At 37.9% G+C, this 19921-nt stretch overlaps 1 protein-coding gene across 2 annotated transcripts in view; it reads left to right on the top strand.

Annotated features, from left to right (window-relative positions):
* efnb3b (ephrin-B3b) overlaps positions 1-19921 on the top strand; it is a 73410-nt gene that overhangs the window by 35728 nt on the left and 17761 nt on the right. For both annotated transcript variants that reach the window (XM_058782089.1, XM_058782090.1), the window contains exon 2: positions 6204-6499. In XM_058782089.1, the coding sequence (XP_058638072.1) occupies positions 6204-6499 (296 nt within the window). The remainder of the gene's footprint in view (positions 1-6203; positions 6500-19921) is intronic.

The following is a 19921-nucleotide window of genomic DNA, read 5'->3' as shown; positions in this document are numbered from 1 at the left end:
ATCATGCAACAAACATGAATGAGACCTAAAATATGCCGCTTTTTAATGTTTTTATTATGTATTCTTTGTAAGCTTTTCACCTGGTGGATGGAAAAACAGGCAAAAAATCCCATGGATTTATCATAGGACGTTATAGAGACTTATTAAGTGTTGGCCTCATTTGACTTGTGCTAATAAGGAGCCACCTAGAAACTCCTAACAACTGCATATCAACATGATAAAAACCACCCACAACACTTAAGCAACTGCATAGCAACACCTTGGCTACCACCATTCTAGTTTCCAGATTTCTTGTGCAATATGTGATATTAATGTACTTGTAGACACAGTACATATTCATGCCAGATCTGTGGCTGATGTCCTCATCTAGGGTGTGTTGAAACCTCTGCATTTATCATGTGAAGGATTCTCGGCCATCTCAGGCATTCCAATTTTTATGCACACACACACACACACACACACACAAAGGTCCACCTCACTGCACCTGTGCCCCGAGCTTGTTTTTGGACACAGCTCGAGTTTCTCGTGTGGAATCTTTGTAATGCAAGACTGAGGAACAAGAGGATGGTGGAGGGGTTTATGGACAAGAGAAGGTGGGTTTGGGTGGAGAGGTAGAGGGGGTTGGGGGTCAGTGCTGTCGGGGGCGGGACGGGGTGAAACTAACACTCGGCTCTTTTCAAGAGCTGTCAGGGTCAGGGAAGGGCGTCGGCGGAGTTTGACAAAATGATGTTTCTGCCCTCATAAATGAGCACGGCGCACACACTCCTGTCACCTCTGCCCCCCTCCATCCCCCCACTCCTTGTTTCAATGTGTGACCATGAATGCCACCTTTGTTCCAGAAAGGGAGAGAAACCGAGGGAGGGTGGGAGAGAAAGAGCAAAACAGGAATGATGAGTGTTTGGGATGAGAAGCAATGGTTGGAGGAGTGTATTATCATGTTTATATTTAGAGTAAACAGAGATGTCGATATAATTTCACTTTAATCTGTGCTTTGAAGGCCTGCCCGTGTGTGCGGTTAGCTTTTTCGAGCTTGCAAACACAAACATTTCCATGAAAGCATTTCGGTGCATAGAACTGAAAAGATGTTTTTTTTCCATCCTGCTTCAATTCCACATTCTCAAACTTGACTTTGTGGCCACATTTTTATACGCGTCCCTTTTCCTTCAAGTTTTTTTTTTTCTTCGAGCTTGACACGCGGGTCAGAAATTCTTTGGCGAGGTTCTGCAAACGTTCTCTAATTATCTGCCGAGTGCTTGCTTAACCCTGAGTTTGCTCATTAGACATTGCTGCCTGACAGTTGTTCAATCACGAAGGCTAATGCGGTCCAGTGCTGAAACATATGTAATTACACAGGCTGTGCGAAATGGTCTGGCGCACACACATGCTTTAAAAGGAGCATTGATGGATCACAGCATTTGTTGTGTTGGACTGGTTTTTCAGTTTCACACTGTAAGCACACAAATCTAGAATGCTTTTATAGTAAACAAAGCCATCTATGTGCAACTACTGTATACTAAAACAGTACCACTAGACACGTACTTTGTGGTACTATGCAAACAAAGTTGTGAATACTTTGTCAATGCATTGCAAAATTCATTATTATGCAGGTTGCTAGCTGTAGACATGTTGACTTTAAAATCTGCATGAAATAGAAATTCATCCTATCTATTTTCTAAATGCAGCTTATCGATCTTATTATAAAAAAAATCATCCATGTATGCATTTCTTTTTTGAGCTTATAATTTAGTTTGACATACCAGATTCTACTGTTGCTTTTTCCATTACACAAACCATTGCTTTGCCATTGTGATAGGTCTAGAACTAGCTATTTAGGGAACTTTCAGGCAGTTTGCCTTGGATTGTCCCTTGCAACAGCCCTTAACGAGGTAAAAACACCTAACACATGGCCTCTCTTGGCATTGTGTTTAATAGACCGATTCTTTGATTCTAACGTGAGCAATCTAGCTTTTGCAGTGTGTACTTGCGTGTTTGCTAGCAGCGAGTGTGAGTTTGACTAAATGCTGTTCTGTCACGCTGACACAGAGGGCGTGAGAGGGAGGGAAAGAGAGAGAAGGTGTGAATGTGGTGATAAAGGGCAGTATTCTTCTACTTGTGTGTCTGGGTCTCAGCAGAGAGTTCAGTGGGTTAGAGCAGACCAGCGTGACCATGTCAACAACACGGCCAGTACTGAGTGAGCGGCTCCCTTATCTCCTGCATCCTCTGCTTTCTTGCTTCTTTCTCTGTGTCCACCTGTTTTTTCCCTCCCTCATTGTTCGTCTCTGTTTACTTTTTTCCTCTCGGTTTCGTAAGCTATTTTATCTCTCATTCAACCCTTTCATTCTCTCCTCTGATCCGCAACACCTCTCTCTCTCTCTCGCTCTTTCTCTCTTTCTCTCTCTGTCTTTGCCTTTCTGTCTCTGTCTTTCTGTCTGTTCTTTCTATTCTTCAAGCCAATTCTACTGTGACGGTGTCTGCGATAACCCAACAGACAAAAATCTACCTAACAGAATGTGTATGCAAAAAATGTCTTTTGCATCTGCAGGATGTTTTGATACTTTTGTTCATCAGTTTTTCCGGTCTGTATATATTGTCTACCTGACAAAAAAACCCACTTAGCAACGACATGTCTGTGTTTTGGTTTGGTTTGGTTTGAAGGACATGTAAAAGAAAAGTCATTACCGACCGCACAGAATTACCATAGAAAGTTTTGTATTGTTTTTCAATCCAAAATGACAGTTGCAGTAACAAAGCATATAATAAACATTAAAATACACGTTGTTTTAAAAGGAACCGCAAGACTTCTATAAGAATTGGCGTGCAGTGGTTATAAGGAACGTGATGTAATGCTGCATTCAGGTCTTCCTGGAAAGTTCCTACTTATGAGTTTGGAAATGATAATTGCAGTACCACATGATGTACGTTCAAGTAATTCTAGTCGTAACAAAATGGACTAACAGGACAATTATCATATTTTTCTCTCTCTCTTTCACTTTTTGACAAAACCACGGAGCTTTTTAGCGCTAATGCAACATAATGAAGAGCAAAGGATGCACATTACGTGTGTAATTGATGTTTTATCTGTGTGTTTTATCATTCTAGTTCGGCTGTAGAGAATGATGGGAAATGTAGTTTGATGTGACAAGTATGTCTCCTAATAAACAAGCTAAATGAATAATATTTCCTGACTGCATTTAGCATACAAAATGAGTACAGATACACAGATTTTACTGCCAGCATTCACAATTATTGTGATCAGTGGCAATTTGATAACAGACTCACAGAAAACCCACAGGAATTACATTGCTAATGTAAAACCAGAAGTTCATCCGCTTAGAAAAGTAGTCCCACTTTAAAAGGGACATTTAGTCAACTTTACAGCTCAAATAACATGTTTTATTGAATAATTCATGTAAGTGCTTTAATAAAAATACAGGCCTTAGTTTTGTGTTAAAAACCCTCTGGAACCCTCTGGCCTGGTTTACTTTCATTGTAAGTACACCACCATTCAAAAGTTTGGGGTCAGGAAGATTTCTTTTTGAAAGAAATTAATACTTGTATTCAGTAAGGATGTGTTGAACTATTTAAAGGCACAATATGTAAGATTTTTTCATTAAAATATCCAAAAACCACTAGAACAGTGTTATATATTTTGCTGACTTGTGTACTTACATTATCCCAAATGTTTCGAAGAATGTTTAAATCAAGAGAAATAAGCTATTTTAACTACATAGTGTCATTGTGTCGCCTGCCAATGACGTCATACACCCTCGGTTTTGTTTTGTAGAAAACATGGAAACGCCAAAGACGCTTTAATATGTTATGCGTTTTATTAGACAGGTGACGACCACACAGAGTAGCATTATAATAAAACTTTCAAATGTATCTAGTATGATAAAACAGCGCTGCTTTACCCTACATAAGCACGACTGGAAGGAGCGGAAGCAGTCGACTGTGGCATAATAAAAGCTCCGCTGCTTTCGAGCCGGGTGTCACACTCATTCAGCGGTCTCGTTTTGCTTCGACGGCTTTCAGCCTCACCCTGCTTCATACTACGACATTAATAAATCTGTAATACATTAGCTCATCCATGAACATGATTTCTGCCCGAGTCCCTTCGGATTGCATCGGCTGTGGGGATGAAGACACAACTGCTATGATTCCACACTCAGTCATGGCGTCATCAAACTACGTCTTTGTTTCTTTGTTTGTTAATAAGAAATGTTTCTTTAGCAGCAAATCAGCATATTAGAATGATTTGACACTGAGGACTGGCATAATGGATGCTGAAAATTCAGCTTTGCTATCACAGAAATAAATTACATTTTAAATTATATTAAAATAGAAAGCAGCTTAAAAAAATCTCACAAACCCCGAACTTGACTGGTAGTGTAATGTATGTTACTGAAAATACAAATATTGCCTGAGCGACAAGTCAGATGTTTTGTTGTGTTGAACTCAAAAACATTCCTTTAAAGTCACGTGTGTGCAGGTATCGGTCAGTCTAATTGTAGTACGTGAAGTGTGTGTTAAGTGTGTGTTGAGAGTCTGTTCTCTCCACTGTAAGAGCTACTGATAACCTTCCTAACCTGTGTGACAAGGACAGGAAGCTCTTTTCCCATAGGAATGCCACACACACAGAAGCCTTTTTTCCTCACACACGATTCTGCTTTTGTTTAGTTAAGAGCAAGAGTGACTAGCTTTAACAAACATGGCCTAGGTTAGCATGCTATGGTAATGTATGTGATTTGTGAATGGGTCCACCCGTCATTTCGTGAATGTGTTTCCGCATTTCTTTTCACATGGAAACATGAAGCCCGTAAAAAAAAAAAAACTAAAGCCCAACTGCCTTAATTTGTTTACATGTAAATAGCCGTTGGTGTGGCTGCCTGTTTAGAGATGATGATAAAATGGTAATTAGCGTCTGTGAGTCGTTTAGTCATTTGTTTACATAGAAAGAATTCAAAGGAAACTCCCTGAGATTCCGCAATAGCCAAATTCTCCTGGAAATTGGAAGCTCTAGACACGTCCTCTGCTGTGCTTTGATCTGACACGGTTTCCTTTGGAAACAAGCGTTTCTGGGTGGGATTTGGATCCAGACTGGCCTATTCATTCTCATTAGAGTCACTTGTTGAAGATAGAAGAACAAAATATCATATTTCTAGAAATTCAGTCGTCAAAAACCTTGAAGTCTCAGCACCTTCAGATGATTTACACAGCGGAAGAGAGCACTTTCATTAGGGCTATGAATAAACAGGAAGAGAGACGAGCAGAGTAGATGAATGAAGTGTAAAAGAAGAGGACGAGTTTCTACTTGTAGAAGATAATTTATTGAATAAAGAAACACAGTGAGAGTGTAGAGTGTGGTTGGATCCACACCTGCGCCAGTAAATGCCAGCCTGCTCCCGAGGCAGCAAGCATACCCACAGAAATTTTCATGAGAAGTGTGGTTTTGTCAGTGAATGTCCTGAAGCGAGAGGTTATAGTGGCAGATTAAGCCAGTCATTCGTATCCCATGATGCATCCGTGCCCCCTTTGCTGATCCGTATAATTGACAGATTTTTGCAGGTTTGCTCTGCCACATAGAAAGTTAAAAATATGAGCGTTTTTAACATTGGATGTGCATTTCGCTGATTAAATGAAAACAAACTGATTAAAGTCAATGTGACAAGCCATTTGCAACCTTTTTTTTTTTTTGTAGTGTGACATTTATGAATGAGACTAAGTGAAATTTAGTGAAAAAAAGAAAGGAACTGATTTTGCATTGAATTTTGCATTCAGCTGAATGGTGAAAAGAGTTACAAACCAGAATGGAGATAAATGGAAATGCAAAAAAAGTGTACATTGATTTCTTTAAAAAAAAAAAAAAAAAAAAAGTTTAATCTATTCATAAAAGGACCCTGAAGAAAAATGTTTCCACAGTTTCCACAAAAATATTAAGCAGCACAACTTTTTTCAACGTTGATAATAATAAGAAATGATTTTAAAACATTTTAAAATACAAGAAAATAGAAATAATTAATTTAGTTTTATTTACTTAAAAAAAACAAAAACGTAAAAAATAAAGTCAATTATTTATATTTGACCTCACACAATTTTTGTATTCTGGTTTTAAAATACTTATTGGTTTTTAGCTGTGCCATTTTTTTATGTTTCTAATGTCATGACATTAAATTCTCTTTCTTTCCCTCTCTGTCGTTCTCCAGGTTTAGCGATGATAAGGGTTATGTCCTGTACCCTCAAATCGGGGATCGTCTGGACCTCATTTGCCCAGCGTCTGAGCCGCCCGGTCCCCGGTCCCCCGCCGAATACGAGTTCTATAAACTGTACCTGGTCTCGTCACGGGATCAGGCAGACAGGTGTGAAGTGACCGGAGCCCCCAACCTGCTTCTCACCTGCGATAAGCCCAACAGTGATATGCGTTTCACCATCAAGTTTCAGGAGTACTCGCCCAACCTGTGGGGTCACGAATTTAAAACCAATCAGGACTACTTCATCATCGGTGAGTGTGATTTCAATCAAAGCATGTCTGTTGACACACATCAAAACTTTCGATTATTTTGCCCAGCAACTTTTAATTGTGAAAAGGTTATCTGTATATAATAGACTTACTGTACACTTTGTGTGTTCATTCAGCCCTTGTTTATTGTTTTAATCAGTGTTAGAAGGGATGGCATGATGGTGTTTGTATTGGGTTTGTTTTTAGTTCAGGCTAGTCTGTTCTCAGCGAAGTCGCAATCTTCTGCTGGGATTTGGCTGATTGTGACTTTATCAACTGGAACCATCTTGTGTTGGGTTGTTTTACTGGGGGTTGTTTTTAAAACAGTGCACAGTAGCATGGAGGGAATGAGGCCAACGTAAACGGAAGCCTGTCAATATCAGCATTTCAGAAAGTAGATTTGACACAGGAAAGTGATGTCCTAACACGCTTAGACCCAAAACACGCAATGGGCGTGTTTTTAGCATCTATTGCCAGAATTCCTCCAGTCATAGAATACCTGGAAAAGTAAGTGAATTCTAAAAGATTTTCCGATCTGGCAAAGTCATGGAGGTGTGATAAAAAGTTAGGGAAAAGTCATATAGTGAATATATGTTTGTTCACTCTAGTTTGGTGTCCCTAAATCCTCAGTTGACACATTTGTATATTAAAAAGTATACTTGTTGTCACAAAACTTGAAACTGCATTTGCAACCAACATTTTAATTCCATAATGTGATATAGTTCCAAAAAGGATATTCAGCTGGAAAAAAATGTAAGTCTGGGCTCAATTTTATCCATCAGGAAATGATTTGCTCATGAAATTGGACGTTAGTACAACCCTGATGTGTACATATGAATTATGTAGAATAAAACCATGTGTATTAAGAAAGTAAACAGAGTCATTTTTGAATATACACTACTGTTCAAAAGTTTGGGGTCAGTAAGATTTTTGTTTTTGAAAAGTCTGTTATGCTCAGCAAGACTTCATTTATTTGATCATAAATACGATAAAAACTGTAATATTGTGAAATATTATTACAATTTAAAGCAACTCTTTGTGTTCTTAAATAAGGTGTGTGAGTCCTTTATTCACATAAAGAAACAGAAATTTTGTGACCAAAAAGAGAGATGATGGCTGCATATTTTCTTTCACCAGGGATAGTTATCAGTCAAATTGTATTCATACTTTTCAAAGCCAGATAATGATGTGATCCGCATTTCAAACACAGGAAATAATAGATCATTGGTGCATAAGAGCCTGAGGTTATATTTTTGTGTTTGTTTTTATGACATGTGCAAAGTGTGTGTGAAGGTGTGGCGGGTGTCGCAGGTCTCGCAGACACTGTGTCTCTGTGATAAGAATCAAAACTCCTTCCACTGGCTCCTTAATGGACAAACAAGTGTGAGCTTTCTGGTATGTGGACATCAGGAAGAATCCAGGGCTCTTCCGTGTTCTGCTAAGCCTTAACGCAGGTGTCAGTGACACACACACACACATACACACACGCTGCAGGCTTTATCGTTGCTCCAACAGGCCCGACGAATCGATCGACAGGCTGTGCCAGTCTTATGAGTCCTCAAATGCAAGGTCAGAGGCGCACACACACACACACATATGCTGCGAGATGAAAAAAGAGAGCGAGAGAAACAATCAAACAAGCGTCCACACGGAAAAAAGGAGAAAAGTGATTTTAAGGGTCATTGAACATTTAATTTAGTGTTTATGTGTGTGCATACGTGTTAAAAATAGTTATGTGTGTGATTTGGGTGCATATACAGCATCTGTCATGACCGGTTGATGTTCTATTTTCCAAAAGAGTGCACATTTGATGGCTTCTGACATCTTCATGCCCATGTGTTGGCGCATATGTGTGTGTGTAAGGGTATGTGTACATTAGAGATTTGGACCTTAGGGAGAATGGTATTAATTAACCTACCTTAACATGCGCTAATTTATTCAGCCCAGCTCAAATGAGCTGGAACAGAAATGATTCATGAAATAGAGAGAGAAAGAGAGAGAGTGTGTGTGTGTGTTTATGTGGAAGAGAGCATTGACAGGTCATTATGGCTGCTCCAATCTCGTTGTCTAATTATCACATGGGTCATGAAGATGCCCTTAGGTCACTAATAACAGTGTTTACACACTCTTACACGCGTGCATTTAAAGCGATAGTTCACCCCAAAATCAAAATGATCATCATTTGTTAAACAATTGTCATCATTTACTCACTTTCATGTCCAAATCTATGAATTTCTGCAGAATACATTAGGCTATATCTTTATCATATTAGCGGTGTTATTTTAGTATTATTTATAGGCCATTATAGTACTTATTATTATTATTATTATTATTATTATTATTATTATTGTGAATTTTATTTTTAAAGTTTTAATTCTCTATTTTTATTTAAAATTAATTAAAAGTAATTTTGTTATGTACTTTTGTCATTTTATTTTTTATCTATTTCTATTTAGCTTGAATTTATTTTGATTTCAGGTTTAGTTTGACTAATTTTAGTGCTTAAACATTTTGTTTTATTTAAGTTTTTCATCTGATATTTATATTTTATTTTATTTCGATGAATGAAAATTTTGAACTTTGAACTAATTTGAACTTTATTATCAGGTTTTAGTTTTAGTTACCACTCAATATTTTATTTTATTTTAGTTTAATCTATATTTGGCTGCATTGAATATTTTTAAAAGCTCATTTTAATAAATGCCTAAATTCACTTTTAAAACTGCTTATTTTATTTTTAGTGGGGTTTATTTTATATTTTTATTTTATTAATTTATTATATTTTTTTTTTAACTAAATTATCAGTCATTTACTGGCCATATTTTAATATCTATGCATAACTAATTGTTTCCTATTGACAAGGCTATCAGTAAAATTTGGAGAATTTAGAATTTACAATGAAAATAGCACCCAATAGTTTTATAGTCCTTTTTGGTCCTTTTTTGCCATTTGACAGCCCTAGGTCACCGTGTGCTTTTGTTGTAAAGCATCTTCTTTTGTGTAAGTTTGGAATGACATGAGGAGGAGTACGTGATGACACAATTTTCATGTTTGGCTTAGCTATTCCATTAAAGCACGATTTTCCTTGCTTTGCAGTCATTTCTGTATCTATCTTACAGCAGAGTTGCTCGTAAACACATGCACACACACATGTTGCTGTCAGTCAGCGCGAGGGATTTGAGGTACCTGACTGCGGAGCTGCTCTGGGCTTCTTATCGCCGTGGCATTGCTGTGGCAGCGGACACAGACAGATGGCTAACTGTCACTCAAACTGAGAGAAGACAACTCGAGAGGAAAAGAGGATGAGAGAGTGAGGGGAGAGAGGAAGAAGAACAAGACGGACAGACGGGTCTTACCGGGGTTTACCGTGTTTCTCGAAAGAACAGCAGCTCAGACACACACAAAGATGCCAAAAATCTCTGTACGGTTCTTTTACAACTCTGTGAATCATCATCTTTGTGCGTGTACGTGTGATGTCTTGAGTGTTTCATGGTGCCATATTGTTTTGATCCGTATTAATTGCTTCTTTTATGGTGACTGTTTTAAGAATTGAGTGAACAGAACAACAACAGAGGGACAGAAATAGAAGGAGGGAAGGAGAAGAAAACAGAAAGAAGAGCAAAGGGCGAGGGATTCAGAGAGATCTATATTTGATGAATATTTGAACGTTTTAAAGCCCCCAGACCGCAGTTTTCCCTTCTTACTGAGACAAAAGCTAACCACAAACACCAGGGAGAAGAGAAAGGTAAATGAGAGAAAGAGAGCGAGAGAGATTTTTACACTTAAATTCCCAGCAGCCTCTATCTTCTGCCAGCGGTTTTTGGCTGAGTTGTTTTTATCAGTGCACATCTGGCTCTTGCGATCCGATTGGATCAGAAGAAATTCATTTCGCGCCTTTAGCCAATCAGAACATTTTGGTGCAGACCAATGAGCACAACTATTCCCTGAGTGATGACAGTGATCAGAATAACAATGGCAGTAAGGATTCGAGGAACATCAAGGAAACATACAAACACATATATACAGATGAACAGGTGAGCCATGTTTACCGAACCTGACAGAATGACTGATCAAATCATGCTGAACAGAAGTAACGTGACACACATACACTGGTGCTTAAAAATATGTTTGTGGGTCAGGTTAGGCCTTAACTGTGACGACCAAATGTCACAAGGCATTTAAAACCCAAAGTCATATACTAGAGATTTGATTCGGAATGTGAATCCATTCCAATTTCAATTTGGTTCAGTTTGATTCTGATTCATTTGGGCATAATAGGGCACGGTTTATGACCGTTTTGCTTACATGTGAAAGAAACGTTTTCTAAAAATTAGAAGCAGTGCTGAAATGCTGTTCAGTTGCTATTTAACACACATAATTAGCACAACCAAAAACTATTATACAATTATTAATGCAATATATAATTTCAGTTATAAACTCCCATTAAAGAGTATATAGGATGTGTGTCAGTCTTTTAGGAGTCATTTGTTTGTGAATGGTACTATGCTGGTTGTGGTGTTTTTGATTCACTAAAAGAACTTGTTCATAAGAGTCAATTGTTTGTGAATTCAATTGTTACTTTGAATGCTTTTGATTCACCAAAAGAATTGGTCCTTAAGAGTCATTTATTTGTGTAGATGATTACTACTGCACCCTTTGACAAAGATTTTTAAGCCATTACTTAATGAGACACGACTTTCCATCTTTTCACATATAATTCAGACTGCAACCTCAGGTAAATTTAACAGGTAAAAACTTATTTTACTGATGGGATGTAGATGCAGCAGCAGGTACATCGGCATTGAAAAGCAGTGCAGAAAACACTGACAGAGTAATCTTGGGACTTTAAGAATGTTTATCAGCGTCGCTCAAATGAAGATCGTGACTAATCAGAAAATCGAAGCTCTAGCACATTCTGTGGAACAGAAGGAAAAGGTTTGGGTTTAAAGGGTCTGTTTGTGGAGTGTGAGTAAGTGAATGTGACTGGTCACCTCACCAATTTAGGTCAAGAATCAGAACAGCACTGTTTATGTGTCTGTGTGTGCACATGTTTGGCTATACTTGTCAGGGGCAAATGTTTGAAAAGAGCCTAACAAATATAGTACAACATGACCAAAACCAACTTGTGAGGACATTTGCAGTAAAATTTTTAGGGCATAGTTTAACTAAAAATGCTAAATCAGTCGTATGTCCTCCCAAACCTGATTTACTTTCTTCTATGGAACAAAAATGAAGATACCTTACAATAGGATTCCATTTGTTAACATTAGATAACTACATTAGTTAACAGTGAAAAAAAAAATCTTAATGCATTTATTAACCTAGGTTAAGGTTAATTTCAACAATAACTAATACATTATTTAAATCTGAAGTTGTATCTGTTAATGTAATGGAGCTGAGCTAACATGACCTAACAATAAACAGTTGTGTTTTTATTAAAATAAAAGTTATAAACTACCCCTTTCATTTTGAAAAAGGCTTGCTGATGTGTTTCTTCAAATTTACTAATATTGACAGATTTGTGTGAGGGCTAAGTTTAAGGTTGCAGTTTAACAAATTTCATCACTTCTGTTTAAATCCTTTGAGATGTAGTGAAACAAATGTGTGTGTGTGTGTGTGTGTGTGTGTGGATGGATGGATTGGACAGATACTCCCAAAGGTCAGACAGAAAAAAAGACCACACTAATTGGATTCCAACTAGTTAACATTGTGTGATTCATTTAACCTCACATGCACACGCACACACACACACACACATAGCCTCTGCTTTCTCTCTCTCTCTATGCAGTAGTAGACAAAGCCATCATTGTGCCTCGTTCTGCTGAGGAACCACTTGTGGAGGGATGTGTTTCCCGGGAACAGGGGGGGCGCTTATCCAGCGCTCGCCATGCCATTGACCCTTGACATTGCCTCACTAGGCCGAATGCAGAAACACGACGACATGGCCGCAATTTAGTGTGTGAGATCACGCAAACATGACCCGTTAATAGCAATAATGAACAGAGAGCACACACATACACACACAGCTGCCACAGTGGCTTGTGTGTGCGTGAATGCACAGTGGAAAACAAATTATCCCTCTGATATTAATTCACACATGTGAACACACAATAACCACACACACAAAATCACACACAAGCTCATGTTGTAAATCTCTTTAGATCATCTTCATAGATCATCTATTCATCAACCACACACTCGCATGACAAACACACTTTTGGGGTAAACAGACTTTAGGCAGAGAGGATGTTTACTGTGTGTGGAGGGAGATTAAAGTGTTGGGGTGGGATTGGGGTTGACCAGCTGTCCACGGGAGAGACGGACAGATACAGAGAGAAAGAGTGAAATGGTTGCTGTGTGTGCTACTGAAAAAGTGAAAAATTCATTGAAAAATTCTGGTTCAGATTCTGATTCTACTTTTTAATTCTGGTCGAATAGTCAATGTGAAATCAAAGCTGACTCTATTCACTTTCTTAATGCGCCTTGGCATGTTATTCCAAAGAAAGAAATGTTTGTCCTCGTAATCTTTCATCAAAATGTGTTGACTTTCTCTGCTTCTGAAATGATTTGCCTTTTCAGTTGGTGTCACATAGTCATTTTGTTTTCATATGTACACTACCATTCAATGTTTAATTACAAAATATTACTTTAAATTTTTAAGTATGCAAAAATTAATGCATTTTTAAGTATGCATTAAATTGAAAGAAAAAAAATCAATTTCAAATAAATGCTGTTCTTTATCAATTTCTGTCGATGAAATGATGAGAATTACACACAAAAAAAATTAAGTAGTACAACTGTTTTCAGCACTGATAATAAGAAATTTTCTTGAGAATCAAGTCAGCATATTAGAATGTTTTCTGAAGGATTATACACTGAAGACTGGAGAAATGATGCTGAAAATTCAGCTTTGACAAAAAATAGAATTTAAAATATATTGAAAAAGAAAAGAAGTATTTTAAATTGTAAAAATATTTCTCAGTGTTACTGTTTCTACTGTATTTTGACCAAACAATTGCAGCCATGCACAAGATTACATAGGATACTTTTTAAAAATAACAACAAAGTGGATCAAATAATCTAGTTTTCATTTTTTGTTTTTTTGTTTAATATCCTGTTTTGAATGGAAATCTGACACATAATGGAAGTAAAACGTGTTGTAAATGCTTTCTGTTAAAGGTGCCATAGAATGCATTGATACAATATTTTAAATTGTTCTCTGGTATCTACATAGAAGGTATGTGGCTTAGGTAAGGGCAAAAAATCTCCAGAAACGGTTTTACATGTCCATTTAAAACCCTAGGATTTCTCTCTAGAATGAAATGCTCTGTTATTACCTTATTTGGAAGGGTCATGAATAATATGTTGAGCTCTGCTCTGATTGGCTGTTTCACAGTGCTGCTCATTTCAGTAGCTCACACAGCAGGAAGGAAACACAGGGAAAATATACATATAAATAATTTTTATATTTTAGACAGGCCGATTTGTGATGCAATAAAAAAGAAATGGTTTGTGAATTAGACTAGACTGATTGTGCTGCATTTTTGTCTATTTTGTGGTTGAATAAGAGTTCTTATTCCCAAGTCTTTTTTCTTAATTCCCAATCCTAACTCGCTCTCAGTCTCCTCTGTGGATGCATTAATCTCACCGTTCATTTGGCTCTTTCCTCTCTGCTTTCATTTGTTGTTCCATCTCCTTCCAGATCTTCATCCACTCATCTGTCCCTTAGATAAATCTTTTAATCTTAGTTTATTTATTTTCTTTTAAGCTAGTGTATCTTACCAGCACAAAGCAGTTTCTTCCCCTTATCTGACCTCTTCTGTCGTCTTTCCTTCTTCCTACCCCGTTTTGGCCCCCATTTTTCTTTTTGGCAGATTTCTCATTCTGCCGTTCTTGATGCCAAAGCCATAATTCACCAAGCGCACTGGCTGGCATGCCAAGATTTTAATAATCGTTAAAAATGCAAAGCCACACTGGCATTTTTGAGTGTGTGTGTGTGTGTGTTCAACTCGCCTCACAGTGCATATGAGCATTTCAGCAAAGCTCACAACCTCACTGATAGTAGATTCAGAGTTCACTAGTAGCGTTACACTGAGAGCGAGTGATGCAACACAACTAGAACACTCTTGTTATGATCATCAGAGATATCTACCCTGAAAGTACATGGAAGTTGCTTCTTTTTTGCATTGTCTGATCCGCTTTTATCTTATTTAGCAATGAACCAACCACAGTTTACTTTTTAGATAATGTTTAGATGTGGGTTTATCTGAAATTGGGTATAACCAAACAAAAGTCTGTATCTTTGAAAGATTCAGTGTCATGACCCTTACAAGCTTTGGCAAATTCGGCAACTAGTTCTTTCTCACTTGTGCTTATTATGTTTCGTTTCACAGCAAACTGATATAAACCTGTGCATGGCAACTCCCGGAAATTGCGTTAAGCCAGCCAATCAGATTTTAGGTTGCCAATTGAAGAAAACTACTTTTTTGTGCAACATAGAGATTTGGTGTCTACACTTTAAAGGCTTAGTTTATCTAAAAAAATAATTCTGTCATTATTCTGTCACCCTCTTGTTACAAACCTGTATGACTTTCTGGAAAATCAAATTTTGAAAAATGCCTGTGTTTTTTGCTTAGACAGTAGTGTTTTTTTTAGTTTTTTTTTTTTTTTTTTACAGTAATGCAGTTTTGGAACCCATTGACTTCTGTTGTATGGACAAAAACAGTAAAAATATATCTTTAAAAAACTCTTAAAAATATAGTCTTTTGTTTTCTGCAGAATAAAGTCACACAGGTTTTGAATGAAATAAGCTCGACAGAATGATGACAGAATTTTTGGATGATCTATTCATACTGCTTTTTGAATATCAGCATTAAGTAATCCACGTTGCTTTTTTTTTTTTTTTGGCCACAAACCGACCACTTAGACAGGAAGAGACTTGTAAGTTTTGGAGATTGTAAACATGATGTTCCTGTGGGACAGATAAAACCTGAGTACCCTGACTTCCTAAAAATGCAGCTTGCCAGTTTGAGAAAGCTCTTGGCACTTTTTGCGCAATATGCATTCGTCCATGAATCCGGTTGTACCATCTGAGGCTGGGACTATTCCTGTTATAATCAACGAATCTGTGAAGCTGGAAGCCGAATGCTGAAAATAGAATAGGACAGAACCCTAACGTCACCACAGCCAGGGCAGATGAAATCAGGCGTCGTTTAAAAACAAGACATTACCACGGTACGTTCTGTCCTATGGGTTAATATGCTCTTCTACTGACTAATGAGCTCTTTTGAGTGCTAATATTCCATCCATATATTTACAGCTGTGCGAACGAGTTTATTAATATGGAGTAGAAGATGCATGTCTCAGCTGGGTTTGTGCCACCGCACCTTCTGCTCAGTGCGTGAAGCCTGTTCCTCCCCTCTGAAACCAGAATTGTAATGCATGCAATTAAGGAGTCTAATTAGGGTAATTAATTCTGTGGGAGAGAGGAACCCAACACTCCTCCATTCACGGTTATAGATCTGACTTAATCCCTGTGCCCTACACTCCAAACACAAAGCTGTCTCAGATAATGGGGGCCAGGGACTCTGTGCGTGTGTGTGTGTGTGTGTGTGTGTGTGTGTGCGTGCACGGTTCCACTGTCTTCTCTCAAGCTAACAGACTGCTCTCAAACTCGAAGGCTCTGGAAACTCCTCAGGCATGGAAAATTAAGGAAATGGGGAAAGGTATGATATAGAACGTTGTGAACGACTCTTTTTGATGATTCATTTGAATCGATTCAGAAAGCATTTGTAAAGGAGAATTTTGAGTTGGACTGTGAGGTACTGAGGATCCAATACCACACTTTATTGGAGCATGTTGGTAATTTTATCCACCAAACGACTTAACCAAAGGTCTGAAATAGATTGAACCGCAAACTAGAAACTAAAACTTTATCAAAAAACATTGTGATAAAAGAATATTTAACCAAATAGACTTCTTAGAACTCTTTTGATTGATGCCTGCATTTTTTACATTTATTCTCTGAAAGATTAATTTAACTGAACAGATTTTGTTCAAACGAATCTGAATCTGCAATATTAAGTTTGAATATTTTTTGTTGTCTATGTGTGTGTGTGAGAGAGATTTTAGATGATATGTGAGTCCTCTGTGAAATAAACAAACTGGCGAATACATTTTTTGAACCAGTCCCAAATGAACCAATTTGTCAAAATGATTTTTAAGAAGAGAATAGCTGTATCAGTTAGGACTGTTTGTGTGTGTGTGTGCTTAGATGTTGTATGTATCTGTTTGTGACATACACACAGATAAGTACATTTTGAAATGTACGTGTGTGTTTGGCCACAGTGGGAAATAAGTGAATCAGTAAATTGTATTTTTCAAACAGTTTCAAATGATTGATTCATTCAAATGAATGGGACAGAGTGTTACATTTATGTCTTTTTTGTTTTTCTGTGTGAGGAATTGTAGCTTTTGTCCATCTGTATGTCTGTCCTCAGTGGAAAATGAACAAATGTTTTTATGTGTCTAAATGAACCGAATCATTCAAATTAATTGACGTCCCATATAACGTGTTTGTGTGTCTGGTTTTACAAAAGGAAAGATATGTTTCAGAAAACTATTCAATCACAGACAGAAGAAAAGGCAGTGTGTTTGTGTAGGAAACTATAAACTATATTAATCTCTTTTTTAAATGCTATCTTTCTCTTGTTATATATTTCTCTCTCTTGCACACACACACACACACACACATATTAAGATCCAAACCCCTTAAATATACTTACACATCCTGTCATTTTAGCAAAACCAGCGCGCTCTTGTTCACACAATGGGGCTTTGGATAAGCTTGAATAACTCATTTAGTTCCTTTACATAAACACAGACCAACACTGCTTTTCTCTTTCTGTCGTACTTTCTCTCCCGCACTCAAACACATCCAAAAGATCTTCCTCCCAGCCGTCCAAACCCTCATTCTTCTATTCCTGCTCCAGTCTGTGAATCCACAGAGGACAAACAGACAACAGAAAGTATGTCACATTCAGCAAATCAAACCGCACAAACAAGCCTTAATCAAACATATTTCCTGTCACAGTAGAAACACACACACACACACACACACATATTTGCACACAAACCTTAGTTATCGCTTTCGTTCTCTTTCCCACAATCCATCATCTCTATTTCGACTGATTCTTTCTGTCCATCTCGCTCTTTTTCATTCGCTCTCTCACTCTCTCCCTCGAGCCTATGCAGGCACAGATGTCAGGATACATTATTTCAACTGGCTACCTCCCATGTTTCTCCTATTTCTCCTCTCTGTTACTTTGGTTCTCTTTTCCCCTCTATCCTTTGCTCTCCTGGTGATGGTGATGTTTGGGTTTTTGTATGTTTCGGATATACAAATGATAAAAGAAGAGCTAAAAGCTCAATAAGATCTCTCACAGAAGGCGAACATTTTGTCTCTAGTTGGTCTCTCAGTCTGTCTGTCTCTCTCCACACGCACACACGCATGGCCAGTGAATTATGGTTGGCTCTAGAATCTGTCCAGTCCTAAAGTACTCCAGATGTTGGACTGTGTGTGTGTGTGGTTCTGGCTGTTCTGTCAAACAGAAGGGCCAAAGTGGCTTCAGTTTTTTTTTTTTACCCTGTGTGTGTGTTTAGAGACATTATTTTGTGTTTGGCTTCTAGGCACACTCACACTTACGAAGACTGCTATACTCCCTGCTTTGCTCGTTTGGCAGTGTTCTGCTTGCTTTCATTAGAACCTGTAATTAAAACGACAGTGAAATGTGATTACAGTCTTTAAGATGTTCGACTGTGTTCTGCACACACTGAAATAGTGTTGGGCGGCACAATGGTGCATACCGTGCAATGGTAGAAATGTGTTATGCGGGAGATATCCTGCAGTACTGATTTGTGAGGTTGAATACAGTTTTTGTATACATATGTGAATATGTATGTTCAAAAGTTTAAGGTCAGTAAGAAATGAAGACTTTTACTCAACAAGGACACATTCAATTGATAAAAAGTGACAGTAAAGACATAACAGTACAAAAAAATTCTGTTTCAAATAAATATTAAAATAAAAAAATATTATACAATGCAACTGTTCTCGACATTGATAATGGATGGCTGGATGTCACTGGATGGCTGCTGAAAATTCAGCTTTGCATTACAGGAATAAATTAAATTTTAAAATATTTTACCAGTCCCAAGATATATATGCCTTTTTACAATGGCTATCGTGATTCATCCAGTTTATTATTTATTGTTAATCTTTTGTTTTAAAAGTTTTGATTATCATTGTAGTGTTTTTGCTCTATTATAAATGATCTTATTCATTTGAGTCCATGAAGTTCTTATAAATAAATAAATAATCTGAAGTGTCTTATCCTATTAAACATTTTTTGTGTGGTTGTGTGTATTTTTCAGCAATTATTTTGCAATATACCATTACAGTTATACGAAATTATTCATGATCCAGCCACCTCTTCACTGAAACCACGTTAGCTGTCCCCCCGTGTGCCCGTGTGTTTGCCGTTTGGCTTTGATATGACCCAGAAACGAACAGTCCACCAGAACTTTCCGCCACACTCTCTGCTCTGTTACTCCTCTCCTGTTTTTTCAGTCTCATACTTGCCAGCATCTTTCTTAATATAGCAACCCCCTCCTTCCCTCTTTCTCCATCTCTTTATCTCTCTTTCTTTCTCCCTCTTGCTTTCTTTCACTGAATGCCATCTCCTTCCTCCCTTCAGACCATTGACCCACTTCCTTCTTTTCTTGCTCCTTCTCTTCCTCCACACTTTTGTCCTTCACCTCAACAACTTCTTCGTCTCCGCTCTTGAAGTGAAAGTTGTCCGGAGGGCAAACAAATGATTTGGCTGTGTTGCATCAGCGGCGTGTTTCGTGTGGCAAGGCTAATTTAACAAGTTGTTGAGCGTGTGGTGCAGCAGGTCAAGGTGGAGTCTAAGAATGGATAGATGGATAGATAGATAGAGAGAGAGAGAGAGAGAGATACTGTACATACATACACATACAGATATACATACATACACAGGCAGACAAGCCTATGGATGGATGATATTACACATATCTAGGTACCCATAAATAAATGTTAAGCATCAAATGCATTGATCTCCCCCAGTCCTCTCTCACTCTTTCTTTCTCTTGTCTTTCTTTAATTAAAATTCATTGGATGTTTAGGCTCATGCAGACATGACTCATCCGGTTTGAATTGAACCCACACAGTGTAAGCAGATATATTCAGATTCCTGTTGCAGTACACAAAGCATAGATCCACACGCACGCTCTCTGCTGAGGTCTGCACTCAAGCGCTGTTGCCCACAGACATGACCCAGTTAGGTTGAATGTCCTTCCTCCTTTCTGACCCACATCCTCACTGTCAGCCCGCCACTCTTCCGAGAT

This window comes from Onychostoma macrolepis, chromosome 07 (genome assembly GCF_012432095.1).
Source record: "Onychostoma macrolepis isolate SWU-2019 chromosome 07, ASM1243209v1, whole genome shotgun sequence".
Taxonomy (NCBI): Eukaryota; Metazoa; Chordata; class Actinopteri; order Cypriniformes; family Cyprinidae; genus Onychostoma; species Onychostoma macrolepis.
The sequence above is the reverse complement of the archived record's forward strand: the minus strand, read 5'-3'. Positions and strand labels throughout refer to the sequence as shown.